Source organism: Salvelinus fontinalis, chromosome 5 (genome assembly GCF_029448725.1).
Source record: "Salvelinus fontinalis isolate EN_2023a chromosome 5, ASM2944872v1, whole genome shotgun sequence".
In the NCBI taxonomy this organism is placed as follows: domain Eukaryota; kingdom Metazoa; phylum Chordata; class Actinopteri; order Salmoniformes; family Salmonidae; genus Salvelinus; species Salvelinus fontinalis.
In genome coordinates this window covers 11,813,374-11,829,172 of record NC_074669.1, presented here as the reverse complement: position 1 = coordinate 11,829,172, position 15,799 = coordinate 11,813,374, and the positions used below count along the sequence as shown (strand labels likewise).

Here is a 15,799-nt window from a genome sequence, read left to right as displayed (position 1 = left end):
TAAAAGTATAGACTCAGAGCTAGAAAAGTGTATATCATACACTACAGTTGAGGAACAATGGGAAATTAATTCTGCTTTGAAAGTTGATAAACTTGTAACCCCACTTCTGAGAAAATGGCTATTGAATGTTTTGGTATACCTTCTGGAGAGCTCTTTTTTTGTCTACACCCATTCACCATCGTTCACACCCTCTTAAGCCTTAGCCCCACCCATCTCTTTAAGGAGTCACATGTGAGGCCATGTGTTTAACAAAGTCAGTACGGTAGTGTACTAAACAAACAAAGATTTCAAGATTAAGGCTGGTTTATACTACGTTTATCGACATGTCTGTGGACAGTTGTCGCAGTGACATCATGAACATTCTATTGTCGTCCAACATCAAACTTGTTATAAACACAAAAACGACAGACTGCATGACATCTGCAGCCTGGGGTCCAAAATAACATAACTGGAGTATTTTAACACCAATAACTCATCTGTTTAGAAATTAATTTAGTGTATGTCAATCTAGAAAACCAGGCAACTAAAAGCAACTTTCTAAACAATGTTTTGGTTTGTTCCTAGCTTGTTAGCTAGCTAGCAAAAGTTAAGTTAGCTGGCTAGCCAGCTCAATAATGACCATATCATAGCTGACATTGCCTTAACTTTAGCAAATGTGTATTAATTATTACAGGAATATAAACTCACATCAATATCATTATTTACAAGTTAATGGTGAACTAATTAAAGAAAATAGCTTACGGATGTGAGTGTGACAAAATCAAAGCAGGGCATTCTTCCAGAGAATATTAGAACTTGTACAGTGTCTCGTTGGCCTAACATTATATCCTAATTTGACTTCAGTGCAGGTCATGTTGTTCTTCACAATACTGTCTCTGGTAAACACACACCATATCAAATAAAATCAAAGTTTGTCACATGCACAGGATACATATGGTGTAAATGGTACAGTGAAATGGTTACTTGCATAGTGGAGTCTTTTGTTTAGACAGGTAGCTAGCTAGCTATTATACTCTGCTTCCACCGGGCATTCCACTGATTTCAAAACTCGTTCCGTGACAACAACATTGTTGATTGCTGTTCCAGAAGACTTTACAATGTCTGGTTCAATGAAAATGTTTTTACCTAAATCTGGATTTCTTCATCGTCTGATTCATTTTCAGAGTCCAAGAGAGTCAGCATGGCACGATCGTCCTCCAGAAAGTGGAGAGTATAAGCAACACTTTTGCAGTTCTTTGTGATATCTTTCAAAAAAGACGCAATAGAAACGATTACCTGCATTGCAGTGCTAGCTGTGCCACTAGAGATCCTGATTCGAGTCCAGGCTCTGTCGCAGCCTGCCGCGACATTGGTGTGGCTGGCTTCTGGGTTAAGCGGGCATTGTGTCAAGAAGCAGTGCGGCTTGGTTGGGGTGTGTTTTGGAGGACGCACGGCTCTCGGCCTTCGCCTGAAGTAGTGACAAGACATACACCTAGTTTTCTGAAATGAGTCACATATGAGTAAGCCAGTGAAAGCAAGATGTTGTCTTTCTGTGGTTGTTGATGATTGTAATCCCCTCATTTATTTAGTGGGAAAGCAAGATAACGTAAACGGTGAGCCACACTGGTGCTTTGTTTGTTGTGGCATTGCCCATAGGGTACCATCAGAAGAAATGTTATACAAATGCAAATAGTGTGAATGTGCATGTATATTTTTGCTACTCGACAGTCAATACATTTCCAGTGGCTAGATGTTTGCCAGAGAGCAGTGCTGACTGAGAGTAAAGAGCTAGTGAGTTTGACTAAATGCTGTCCTCTTTGCTTCCCTCTGAGCCAGTGGACGGGGTGGAGGAGGGGCACAGATTGGAGAGTTTCCTGTTGTAGCATGCAAGCAGCACCAAGTTCTCCCTTCCTTTTCTCTCTCTCACTCTCTTCACTCCCCTCATTCTTCCCAACAGACACCATACTCGGACACATCTTCTTCGGAATTCAATATAGCGTGCCCTTTGTCTCAACACCTCTCCATCTGTCCCTCCATCTCCCTCTCCCCCATTCTCATCGTTCTAATATCTCTGGTTCTTTCCATCTTGTCGCATCGCAGGTGGAGGTGGACCGGCTGCCTCCCGGCCACACTGTGAGCCAGTTGGAAACCTATAAGATCCGGAGTATCCGGGCGGGAACGCTGGAACGTCTGGTGGAGACCCTGCTGACTGCGTTTGGGGACAATGACCTCACCTACACCAACATCTTCCTGTCCACATACCGCACCTTCGCCAGCACGCACACTGTGCTGCAGTTGCTGCTAGACAAGTACGTCTGGTACTGGGCTGGGGGCCCATGGTGGCTAGAGTGTATAGCAGGCGCTGACAACAGCTGGTCCTGGTGGGACCTAGTGTGTGCCGGCTTTTGTCCCAGCCATAGTGCTATAACACCTGGTTCAATAATCAACATGATTTTGATTAAGGCACGCGTAAGTGTTGAGCTGGGACAAAGCGTGTACAGACTGTGGCTCTCCAGAACCATGGTTGAAGAACACTACTGCTCTACATTGAGAGGCTGAGGAGACTTACTGGTCTCACTGCTTTTAGACTGATGGTAGACAGTGGTGCTGAATTTTAGTTTTTTTGTCTTTCTCTCAGGTATGGAATTCCAGAGGATAGAGAAGGAAAGATTGAGCGATGTAGACCCTTTGAAACCAAAGGAGCCATTCGAACGTAAGATTTCTCAATGTCTCCTGCTTGCTTTTTACTTAGTCTGTCTGTCTTTCCATATTGATTCAAGCGCAGTTGTTACTTTGTAGCTCCCCAGTCTGCCATGCTCTCTGTCAGCAGCTTGCTCCCAGCAACCCTCCTTGACACTCTGCCCCCTCCATCATCCCCCTCAGTGCCCTGGCCTCCATCCTGCGAGTCTGGCTGGACCAGTGTCCAGAGGACTTCCAGGAGCCTCCATCCTACCCCTGCCTCCACAAAGTGATGGCCTACCTACAGAGGGCCATGCCTGGATCGGAGCCCATGCATAAAGCCCAGAGTCTACTGGAGCAGCTGAAGGCTGAGGCCAGTCTGGATGTAGACTCAGAGGGTGGGTGAACAGTAAGATATCTAGTTAATTAGTACTCTATCCTCCAGAGGTGTGGACTCGAGTCACATGACTTAGACTTGAGTCAGACTTGAGTCACAAATATGATGACTTGCAACTCGACTTTGACTTTAACACCAATGACTCGTGACTTAACTTGGACTTGAACCTTTTGATTCGACCTGACTTGATACCCTCCCCAAGCCCAAATATAAAAAATGATGCTATAAAAAAGTGTGCAGCGCATCAACTCTTAATTTAACGGATTACAGTTTGAATCTGAACAGCAGCCAATCAAATTGTGCCAGCTGAGAAAAAGTTGCGTGTGGCAGTGCAGAGGAACGTTGGCGAGTGAATTCAGATGGAGCCCTTGGAAAGATGATACCCAAAGTTATTATTTTTGGATGTAAAGACTACGCTGTATCAACAAAAAATGGATTGCAACTTGCAAAACATGCAAGAAGAAAATGGCAGACGGACGCGCAACAACTTCCAACTTTGTTCGACATTTGAAGCTGCGCAAAGAACGGTAAGTCATGACTAATGTGGCCGACAGCTATATCATTCATAACTTTGCCAGTTTGCATGTTGGCTAACGCAACGTTAAATCAATGAGCATCCGCACAGTCAGTCAGTGCGGGAACGTGATCATTGCACCCAAGATTGAGCTACAACTGGCTAGGCAGTTGGTAGCCTAAATCCGGCCTGATGTTACTGCTGGTCCTAAAGCCATTGACATATGCTAGCCTACTGTAACCACACACACAGTTTGTGTGTGTGTGGTAAGGTTGGGTGATTGTGAACAAGCCTACACCTGCATTGCTTGCTGTTTGGGGTTTTAGGCTGGGTTTCTATACAGCACTTTAAGATATCAGCTGATGTACGAAGGGCTATATAAATACATTTGATTTGATTTGATATATCGCCCGAATGCGCCCCCAAAGCGATCCTCGATAGTCGATGACTATTGGGGGGGGGGGTCTTTCTTATGGCTACTCTTGTATTTCAATGGAAATATAAAGTTTATTTGGAAAGTAATAAATAATATATTTTTTAAAATCATTCATAATTTGCATAAATGTAATATACTAACTATTACTCTTGTTAAAAATATGAAATGGTATTACATTTGGTGAAGAGCACATTATGACTTGTTTAGGACTCGAAACTCAAAGTTTAGGACTTGAGACTTGACTTGATACTTTTTGGTCTTGACTTGAGACTTGACTCGGACTTGCCTGTCTTGACTTGGGACTTGACTTGGGACTTGAGTGCTAAGACTTGACTTACTTGTGACTTGTAAACCAATGAATTGGTCCCACCTCTGCTATCCTCTCAATTCTTTAGTCTTTTTATCTTTGTGTATCTCTCCCTTTCCTTCCTTTCTCTCTCTAAATACCTTTATTTCTGTTTGGCCTTCCATCATTAATCTGATCATTACTCCTACTCCTGATAGGGTTTTCTGGTGGTTTCCACGGCAACAGCTCCTTCTGCTTGGCTGAGGATGAGGGAGTAGAGATTGAGGTCCAGGAAGGCTTCCTGTCATTTGATGCAGACTTGGTGGCCGACCAGCTGACCTATATGGATGCGGTAAGAGAAAGGCTGAGGGAGAGAGTCTGTGTGGGAGTATGGGTTGCCAGGTTGGATATTATTTTTTTTTTTACAAAGCAGGATAAATATAAGTTATGTGTTTTAATACTAATCGTTTCATTGTTTGTCTGTTTCCAGTTGTTGTTCAAGAAGGTGATTCCTCACCACTGCCTGGGCTCCATCTGGTCCCAGAGGGATAAGAAACAGAACAAGCACAGTGCTCCCACCATCCGTGCCACCATCACCCAGTTCAACGCTGTGGCAGCATGTGTGGTCAGAACCATACTGCACCGACAACAGATCCGCCCACACCTCAGGGCACGGGTCATCAAGCGCTGGATAGACATCGCTGAGGAGTGCCGCATGCTTAAGAACTTCTCGTCGCTGCGTGCCATTGTGTCTGCTCTACAGTCCAACCCACTCTACAGACTGAAGAGGGCCTGGTCCTGGGTGCCCAAGTGAGTCTTTCTTTCACAACCTGGGTGCATAATGATTAGTCATTATGTTGCGGTGACCGTATTACTGGCAGTCATGAGTCATGACCGTATTAAAATTCCATGTGACCGTTGAGTGACTAATTTACAGCAACGAATAGTTACAGGGGATTAATGAACCAATTCAAAGCTGGCGATGATTAGGTGGCCTTGATGGTCAGATTGGGAATTTAGCTAGGACACTGGGGTTAACACCCCTACTTTTACAATAAGTGTCATGGAATCTTTAGTGACCACCGAGTCAGGCCACCCATTTAACATCCCACATGGAAACCCACACCCTACACAGGGTAATGTCCCCATTCACTGCCCTGGGATATTATATAGACATTTTTAGACCAGAGGAAAAAGTGACTGACCAGAACCAGCTTCAGAGGCAGTGGAATTCAGGGTGGTGTGCCGCTGGCATATAGGCATAGGCGATGCTGTTGGTTCATTGCCTAGTAATTGTGCATATTTTATACATTCATAATGAATAGGCTGACACATTACCTTTAGCTACAGAATATCTCACCATCGGGAGTTTCCATCTCCTCTCTCCTTCCTTCCTTTCTCCAGTGCGAAGAGATAGGGACTGTCAACAGTTTAATGAAATGTGTTTCGTTGTAAAAACATTTTACTGTTGATGTTTCGAAACTAGGTTTCCCAAATGAAGCACTGGGTAAATGCAGGAACAGGGTTGGAAAGTTTGGGCAGAATATCACCTGTCGCGCAGCAAGGGGCTGCATGCTCCTCAAACAGTGGTTGATGCCTGGAGTGAAATTACCGGAGTAGCCTGAAAAACAAACCAGCGGGAAAACGGCCTCCATTCATTATTTCAGTGCATATGGATGACATGTCTTTTTGTTCTTGTTCCTGTCCCTGTTCCTGCCCATTTGATGATAGGCCATTCTAAATCAAAACTAATTTAGCATATTAGTAAAGACAAGATTAAAGTTAGAATAGAGAAAATATGATCACTTGATAAGAGTGATTGCTGTTTATTATCTATACATAGTCACTTTACAAATGACCTTGACTAACCTGTACCCCCGCACATTGAATCGGTACCGGTACCCCCTGTATATAGCCCCGGTTTTGTTATGTCATTTTCTTGTTCCTTTTTTGAATTGATTTTTTTACTTTGTTTAGTAAATATTTTCTTAACTCTATTTCTTGAACTGCATCGTTAAGGGCTTGTGAGTAAACATGTCACAGTAAGGTGTTGTTGTATTCTGTTGTATTTGGCGCATGTGACAAATAACATTAGATTTGAAAACTGCATGTCCAGCCTGAGACAAACACAGCTCAAGCTTTTTTTGCTTCTTTCTCAAATCATCAATAGCCTATAGTCAACTCATGCAGCCCATGTAAGTTTAGATTTTTAAGACATTCTAAGGTTTGTATCATTAGCAACTAAAGTTGCCAAATATCTCTAAATGTAGCATATATGACCTGTTTCAAATGATCACGTTTATGCTCACATAGCCACTTCATATGCGCACTCACGCCGGAGTGGGAAAAATATCCTTTCTATTTTTATTCAGCTACGTTCAATTATTTTCTTCTTACTACAAAATCATATAATAGCCTATAAAATAATGTCACGGGACTTATAAGCATATCGTGTCAGCTAAATGAACAAGCCTATGGCATGGTGCATAGCCAGATTACATACAGTAGGCCAACTCATATTCTGTTCCTCTGAAAAAATCTAATTTATTTATATAGCCCTTCTTACATCAGCTGATATATCAAAGTGCTGTACAGAAACCCAGCCTAAAACCCCAAACAGCAAGCAATGCAGGTGTAGAAGCACGGTGGCTAGGAAAAACTCCCTAGAAAAAAATCAACTATTCATATCATAATGTTTCTTTAGACTTGCGTAAAATAAATGGATTTATTGTGATGGTGTATATAACATTTATTTAATCTACTTTTTTAAACGTAGATGTTTCAAAGGTGTGCATTAGCGGCTTGTATGCATGGAGGCCTGGAGACCGGAGCTCTTTTGCATGACAATAACTAGCTGACCAAAATGTCATGACTGCCACAGCCCTAGTCACAACTCGTGATAGAATTCCTATGCATTCCCAATTTGTTCTAACCTTTCTCTATGTAATTCCCCCAGAGACAGCATGTCTACGTTTGAAGAGCTATCAGACATCTTCTCAGATCACAACTACCTGACCAGTAGAGAGCTGCTGATGAGGGTGAGACTCTGCTCTGTTAATACCATCATATGAGAGGGTTTGGTTTTTGGTGTAGTGAATGTCGAATCACTACTACAATCAATCTACTTTTTCCCATACAGGAGGGCACCTCTAAGTTTGCCAATCTGGAAGGCTGTGCTAAGGAGCACCAGAAACGCACTCACAAACGACTCCAGCTGCAGAAGGAAATGGTGAGAGATGGAGCAAGCTACAAGCCACTGTCAGTTTGAGGCCCAGTTTGTTTCTGTTTCAGGAGGGGAGTCAAAGTGAGATAAGCTTGGCTGTGCCTGCTGATGTATCGGTATGATTTTGAACCATTGCTCTGTCTCTCCTCCCAGGGTGCCATGCAGGGGACGATACCTTACCTGGGCACCTTCCTGACAGACCTGACCATGTTAGATACTGCCCGGTCAGACCTAGTAGAGGTGAGCCTTACTATCATCCTACTCACTCATTCTGCTTGGATGTAGACTTCTCCTGTGTGTGTTGTAGGGATTGGCATGAGTACTCAAATGGACGTCAAAACCCGATCTTTAAGCAGAGATCTTTTTCTTTCTTCAAATACTGTAAAACTATTTGGTGGAATGTGCTTTGTGGCTTGTACCAGAAAAACAAATGTTATTTTGTCTTAAAGATAACGTTCATTTGCTTTGTGTCCATTTGTACATGTGCATTTGCGGGGCACAACAAAAAAGAAACCAAGGCAAGCAGCACACAGTACTTCTCCCTAAATTCCCATTCACCTCAGTGTCTCACTCCCTCAATTGCATTCAGACCGCTCCCTATACACACACATGCTGAATTTCCACACAATCTCCTGTTAGGCCAACAGAAATAAATGCCTGTAATAACAGTAGGACGGTGGGGGGGGGGGGGCCTCTAGCTGATGGGATACACAAGCTACATTCCTTGCCAAATGATGACAGTTTGATCACAAATTCAAAATGGACAACAATGTGCTGCTGTTCTGGAATAATTGTGTCACGTCTGTTTTCCGCAACTTTGAGAACTGCTAATGCCATTTTAGAATTGGTTAGCCTAGGCTATAACCTCCCTAAACATAGATAGGTTCCACACTGAAAATAGGCAAAAACATTAGTTTGATAAAGACAGAGCGTATTTTCATCAGAATCATTAAAACTAGGCCGACTCACCAAATGGATGTTGTGGCTGACTATGTTTATTTGACCTTTTAACTAGGCAAGTCAGTTAAGAACATTCTTATTTACAATGACGGCCTAGTAACAGTGGGTTAACTGCCTTGTTCAGGGGCAGAACGACCGATTTTATACCTTGTCCGCTCGGGGATTCGATCTAGAAACCTTTCGGTTACTGGCCCAACACTCTAACCACTAGGCTACCTGCTTCCCCTATATAGAACAAAATGAGACAGATTTTGGTTTGTAACCCTGACATTTTTTTTCTTTCAATGCCCCAAACTAAGCCCCGTTTCAAATGATCCCTCTTTGAGAACAACTGTTTCAGATCACCTCGCACTGGCAACTTTTTTCATTTGTACAAATATTTTGTTCTATTTTATTCTGTTATTGTCTTGACTGTGAGCTTGGGAAATAAGAGTCTTGTCTGCTACATTAACAAAACATGTCTGTCATTGCACAGCCATAGGCTTCTTCAAGTTAGCACCACTGCTGAGGTTAGTGCCTTTTTTGAAGACTGTGTTCCACAATATAATATAACCAGTTGATATTAGGCTTTACATAAATTCGTCGTAAATGGCAATATCTTTTTATTCTGAATATACAGTGCATTCGGAAAGTATTCAGACCCCTTGACGTTTTCCACATTTTGTTACGTTACAGCCTTATTATTCTAAAATAGATTACATTTTTTTCCCTCATTAATCTACACACAGTACCCCATAATGACAAAGCGAAAACAGGTTTTTAGAAATGTTTACAAATTTATTAAAACTAAAAAACGGACACCGTATTCAGAACCTTTGCTATGAGACTCGAAATTGAGCTCCGGTGCATCCTATTTCCATTGATCATCCTTGAGATGTTTACAACTTCATTGTAGTCCATCTGTGGTAAATTAAATTGATTGGACATGATTTGGAAAGGCACACATCTGTCTATATAAGGTCCCACAGTTATCCGAGACAGGATTGTGTCGATGCACAGATCTGGGGAAGGGTACCAAAACATGTCTGCAGCATTGAAGGTCCCCAAGAACACATTAGCCTCCATCATTCTTAAATGGAAGAAGTTTGGAACCACCAAGACTCTTTCTAGAGCTGGCCAAACTGACCAGTTGGGGGAGAAGGGTCTTGGTCAGGGAGAACCCGATGGTCACTCTGACAGAGATCCAAAGTTACTCTGTGGAGAAGGGAGAACCTTCCAGAAGGACAAACATCTCTGCAGCACTCCAATAATCAGGCCTTTAAGGAAGAGTGGCCAGACGGAAGCCACTCCTCAGTAAAAGGCACATGGCAGCCACTTGGAGTTTGCCAAAAGGCACCTAAAGGACTCTCAGACCATGAGAAACAAGATTCTCTGGTCTGATGAAACCAAGATTGAACTCTTTGGCCTGAATACCAAGCGCCATGTCTGGAGTAAACCTGGCACCATCCCTACGGTGAAGCATGGTGGTAGCAGCATCATGCTGTGGGGATGTTTTTCAGCGGCAGGGACTGGGAGACTAGTCAGGATTGAGGGAAAGATAAATGGAGCAAAGTACAGAGATCCTTGATGAAAACCTGCTCCAGAGCGCTGAGGACCTCAGACTGGGGCGAAGGTTCACCTTCCAACAGGACAACGACCCTAAGAGCACAGCCAACACAACGCAAGAGTAGCTTCAGGACAAGTCTCTGAATGTCCTTGAGGTTGCCCAGCCAGAGCCTGGAACCTGATCGAACATCTCTGGAGAGACCTGAAAATAGCTGTGCAGCGACGCTCCCCGTCCAACCTGAGAGAGCTTGAGAGGATCTGCAGAGAAGAATGGGAGAAACTCCCCAAATACAGGTGTGCCGAGCTTTTAGCGTCATACCCAAGAAGACTAGAAGCTGTAATCGCTGCAAAAGGTGCTTCAACAAAGTCTGAATTCTTATGTAAATGTAAGATTTCAGTTATCTGAATTTTTTTACAAACATTTCTAAATACCTGTTTTTGCTTTCACATTATGGGGTATATGTGTGTGTATAGATTGATGAGGGAAAAACAGACAATAGATTTTAGAATTGATTAATAAAATGTGGGAAAAATGAAGGGGTCTGAATAGATTAAAAAAAAAATAAAAAAAATAGAAACTCAGTACTCGAACGGTCAAAATATGTCAAATGCCCTTCCCTGGTGTGTTGGTACTGCTGTTTGCAACTAGAGCATGAGTTTCCATTAGCATTTTAGTATTTGTTTGGCAGTTTTTAGAGTAGTCCACCACCACTGTTTGTTTAGCCTGCGCACTATGGTACACTACATGGCTCGTCGAACATCTCATTTCAAAATCATAGGCATTAATATGGAGTTGTTCCCCCCTTTGCTTCTATAACAGCCTCTACTCTTCGGGGAATGCTTTCCACTAGATGTTGGAACATTGCTACTGGGACTTGCTTCCATTCAACCATGAGCATTAGTGAGGTCGGGCATTGATGTTGGGCGATTAGTTCTGGCTCGCAGTCAGCGTTCCAATTCAGCTCAAAGGTGTTAGATGGGGTTGAGGTCAGGGCTCTGTGCAGGCCAGTCAAGTTCTTCCACACCGATCTCGACAAACAATTTATTTATGGACCTCACTTTGTGCACGGGGGCATTGTCATGCTGAAACAGGAAAGGGCTTTCACCAAACTGTTGCCACCAACTTGAAAGCACAGAATCGTCTAGAATGTCATTGTATGCTGTAGCGTTAAGATTTTCCTTCACTGGAACTAAGGGGCCTAGCCCAAACCATGAAAAACAGCCTCAGACCAATATTCTTCCTCCACCAAAGTTTACAGTTGGCACTATACATTGAGGCAGGTAGCGTTCTTCTGGCATCGGCCAAACCCAGATTCGTCCGTCGGACTGCCAGATGCTGAAGTGTGATTCATCACTCCAGAGAACATGTTTCCGCTGCTCCAGAGTCCAATGGCGGCCAGCTTTACACGACTCCAGCAGACGCTTGGCATTGCACATGGTTATCTTCGGCTTATGATGCGGCTGCTTGGCCATGGAAACCCATTTCATGAAGCAACCGACGAGCAGTTCTTGTGCTGACTTTGCTTCCAGAGGCAGTTTGGAACTCGTTATTGAGTGTTGCATCCGAGAATAGACGATTTTTACATGCTATGCGCTTCAGCACTCGGCAGTCATGTTCTGTGAGCTTGTGTGACCTACCACATTGTGGCTGAGCTGTTGTTTCTCCTAGATGTTTCCACTTCACAATAACAGCACCTACAGTTTACCAGGGCAGCTCTAGCAGGGCCGAAATTTTACAAACTGACTTGTTGTAAAGGTGGCATCCTATGACCGTTGAAAGTCACTGAGCTCTTCAGTACGGGCCATTCTACTGTCAATGTTTGTCTATGGAGATTGCATGTTCTCGATTTTATACACTTGTCAGCAACGGGTGTGGCTGAAATAGCCGAATCCACAAATTTGAATGGGTGTCCACATACTTTTGTAGTGTATCTGCGTTCTGTCTGTCACACTGTTGCGTTTGTGATGTCTGCAGGGGGGGCTAATCAACTTTGAGAAGAGGCGAAGGGTGAGTCTCATTTTTAACCTGTTCTAAACCACTAATTAGGTAAAGGAAACAAGTCATTGTTAGTAGTCAGCTTTATTGATATGACTGACCTTGATCTCTCTCTGACTCTCTTATTCAGGAGTTTGAGGTGATAGCTCAGATCAAGCTGCTGCAGTCTGCGTGTAACAGCTACTGTCTTAGTGCTGATGATGCCTTCCTGCGCTGGTTCAAGAACCAGCCTCAACACAGCGAGGTGGAGAGGTACAAACAACATCATCATTCACGCTATATGTACACAGTGCCTTCAGAAAGTGTTAATAACCCTTGACTTTTTCCACATTTTGTTGAATTTAAAATGGATTAAATTGCACATTTTATTTTTTTTGTCACTGGCCTACACACAAAACCCGTAATGTCAATGTAGAATTATGTTTTTAGAAATGTTTACAAATTAATTAAAAATGAAAACCTTTAGTGTCTTGAGTCAATAAGTATTCAACCCCTTTGTTATGGATAGCCTAAATAAGTTCAGCAGTAAAGATTTGCTTAACAAGTCACATAATAAGTTGCATGGACTCACTCTGTGTTCAATAATAGTGTTTAACATGATTTTTGAATGACTACCTCATCTCTGTACCCCCAAAAATACAATTATCTGTAAGGTCCCTCAGTCAAACTATGAATTTCAAACACAGATACAACCGCAAAGACCAGGGAGGTTTTCCAATGCCTCGCAAAGAAGGGCACCTATTGGTAGATGGGTAAATCTTTTTCAAATAAGCAGACATTGAATATCCCTTTGAGCATGGTGACGTTATCAATTACTCTTTGGATGGTGTATCAATACACCCAGTCACTACAACGCTACAGGCATCCTTCCTAACTCAGTTGCCTGAGAGGAAGGAAATCACTCATGGATTTCACAATGAGGCCAATTGTGACTTTAAAACATTTACAGAGTTTAATGGCTGTGATAGGATGGATCAACAACATTGTAGCTAGTCCACAATACTAAAATCATTGACAGAGTGAAAAGGAAGCCTGTACATAATACAAATATTTCAAAACGTGCATCCTGTTTTCAACAAGGCACTAAAATAATACTGCAAAAAAAATCGGCGACGCAAATAACACTTTGTTTTCAGGACAAAAAGTTATGTTTGGGGCAAATCCAATAACAATAACCTGAAACAAAAGGCTAAATCTACCCTGGATGTTTCTGAGTGGCCTAGTTAGTTTTTTGACTTAAATCTACCTGAAAATCCTTGACAATAGTTGTCTAGCAATGATCAACAACCAATTTGACAGAGCTTGAAGAATTTTGAAACTAATAATAGTCAAATATTGCACAATCCAGGTGTGGAAAGCTCTTAGAGACTTACCCAGAAAGAATCACAGCTGTAATCACAGCCAAAGGTGCTTCTACAAATAATTGACACAGGGGTGTGAATACTTACGTGAATTAGATATTTCTGCATTTCATTTTAAATAAATTTGCTAAAATAAAAAACAAACATGTTTTGGGGTATTTTAAATTTTAAATTCAGGCTGTCACACAGCAGTGTGGAATTAGTCAAGTGGTATGAATACATTCTGAAGGCAGTGTGTGTGTGTGTGCATGCACATGCGTGTGTGTGTGTTTCACAATTCCTGACATTTAATCCTAGTAAAAATTCCCTGTCTTAGCCCAGTTAGGATCACCACTTTATTTTAAGAATGTGAAATGTCAGAATAATAGTAGAGAGAATTATTTATTTCAGCTTGTATTTCTTTCATCACATTCCCAGTGGGTCAGAAGTTTACATGCACTCAATTAGTATTTGGTAACATTGCCTATACATTTTTTAACTTGGGTCAAACGTTTCAGGTAGCCTTCCACAAGCTTTCCACAATACGTTGGGTGAATTTTCGCACATTCCTCCTGACAGAGCTGGTGTAACTGAGTCAGCTTTGTAGGCCTCCTTGCTCGCACACGCTTTTTCAGTTCTACCCACAATTTTTCTATGGGATTGAGATCAGGGCTTTGTGATGGCCACTCCAACACCTTGACTTTGTTGTCCTTAAGCCATTTTGACACAACTTTGGAAGCATGCTTGGGGTCATTGTCCATTTGGAAGACCCATTTGCGACCAAGCTTTAACTTCCTGACTGATGTCTGACTGATGTTACTTCAGTTTATCCACATAATTTTCCAGCCTCATGAAGCCATTTATTTTGTGAAGTGCACCAGTCCAGTCTCAACGTTAACAGTGAAGAGGTGACTCCGAGAGGCTGGCCTTCTAGGCAGAGTCTCAAAGAAAAAGTCATCAGACTGGCTGCTAAAAAGAAAAGATTAAAATGGGCAAAAGAACATAGACACTGGACAGAGGAACTTTGCCTAGAAGGCCACCATCCCGGAGTCGCCTCTTCACTGTTGACATTGAGACTGGTGTTTTGCTCTCTCTCTATGCTTTGCTCTCTTTCATTCTGATTGTTTGATTCATTATGCTGAGGCTAAATAGGCTGGTAGCAGTGATGTCATAATTATTCTCTGTTCATCTCCTGCAGCCATGCTATGTCTTGTGACATTGAAGGAGTGGGAGACAGCAGTCCAACCTTACCCAAACTTCGCAAGAGCATGGTTAAGAGACTCAGTCTGTAAGTACACACTGGAGGAATTAAAAAATGAAGGATACTGTACTTTACATTTAGATTTACAAGAAATCTACCCTGAAATATAGACATTGTATTGTTGTAGAATTCCTAGGACTATCAGATTTGGAACCTTAGCCTTTGACATAATATTTGTTATGTTTTAACAGAAAACAGTTATATCAGTGTGATGTTAGATCTATCTGACCCATTTGCTCTTTTTTTTTAACCTGACCATTTTCCCTCTGTCACCAGACTGTTCCAAGGAGCAGACTCAGCAGGCTGTTCCCCAGTGAGGGAAACACCTCGGTCGCCCCCTACTGGCAGCTCAGGGGAGAGCATGGACTCAGCCAGTGTGTCGTCCAGTGACTCCAGCCCTTCAGACAGCGAGGGCCTAGGCATGACACCTAAACACACTTCAGATGCACAGCAGAACAAGGTAAAGCAATAACACCCACTCCCCTATTGTTATATTACTTCAAGTATATTTTACGAGCTAAGTTGGTGAGGGATTTACACACTCCATATTTTTCATTTACTTTGTTCTGTATTGTCACATTTTGTTTTCATATCATGTGTAAATAATTCTAGGTATAAACTAGTTGTTGTAATTATGTCAGCATTGAGTCTGTATGTGTGCTAACTAATGTATCTGTTTGTGTCCAGGTGTCCGAGTCTTGCTATTGCATTTCTCTCCACTCCATGGACACTACCTTGTCCTTAGCCAGTGTTCCTGTGACCCCGGCCTCACCCTTCCTCCCTGGCCCACTCTGCATACACCATCGCTTGGACTCCCTGACACCCATGTCCCCCTCCTCTCCCCTGCCCCCTGCCTACAACACCCAGGCTCAGGACGCCTGCATCATCAGAGTCAGCCTGGAACAGGGCAATGGCAACCTCTACAAGAGCATCATGGTATGGCTCAGCAGGAGATTAGTACTTTGATTCAGATGGCCAAGACATTTTGAATAAATGTATGGAACCCTTTAAAGTGGTTTTTGATTGGTACATGGTGTTGTTCCCTCCCCAGTTGACGAGTCAGGATAAGACTCCAGCAGTGATCTCTAGAGCCGTGGCCAAACACAACCTGGAGAGTGAGCCTGGGGAGGGATACGAGCTGGTGCAGGTCATCTCTGACGAAAGAGGTACAAATATTCTCCCT

The 15,799-nt window shown here is 42.7% G+C and overlaps 1 protein-coding gene across 3 annotated transcripts in view; it reads left to right on the top strand.

The window, feature by feature from the left end:
- LOC129855110 (ral guanine nucleotide dissociation stimulator-like 1) overlaps window positions 1–15,799 on the top strand; it is a 32,145-nt gene that overhangs the window by 7,073 nt on the left and 9,273 nt on the right. For all 3 annotated transcript variants that reach the window (XM_055922449.1, XM_055922448.1, XM_055922447.1), the window contains exons 3-16: window positions 2,080–2,288; window positions 2,618–2,692; window positions 2,863–3,056; window positions 4,510–4,643; window positions 4,782–5,101; window positions 7,248–7,329; window positions 7,431–7,520; window positions 7,668–7,754; window positions 11,995–12,027; window positions 12,146–12,267; window positions 14,554–14,643; window positions 14,893–15,076; window positions 15,304–15,552; window positions 15,668–15,782. In XM_055922449.1, coding sequence (XP_055778424.1) covers window positions 2,080–2,288; window positions 2,618–2,692; window positions 2,863–3,056; window positions 4,510–4,643; window positions 4,782–5,101; window positions 7,248–7,329; window positions 7,431–7,520; window positions 7,668–7,754; window positions 11,995–12,027; window positions 12,146–12,267; window positions 14,554–14,643; window positions 14,893–15,076; window positions 15,304–15,552; window positions 15,668–15,782 — 1,984 coding nt within the window. The remainder of the gene's footprint in view (window positions 1–2,079; window positions 2,289–2,617; window positions 2,693–2,862; window positions 3,057–4,509; window positions 4,644–4,781; window positions 5,102–7,247; window positions 7,330–7,430; window positions 7,521–7,667; window positions 7,755–11,994; window positions 12,028–12,145; window positions 12,268–14,553; window positions 14,644–14,892; window positions 15,077–15,303; window positions 15,553–15,667; window positions 15,783–15,799) is intronic.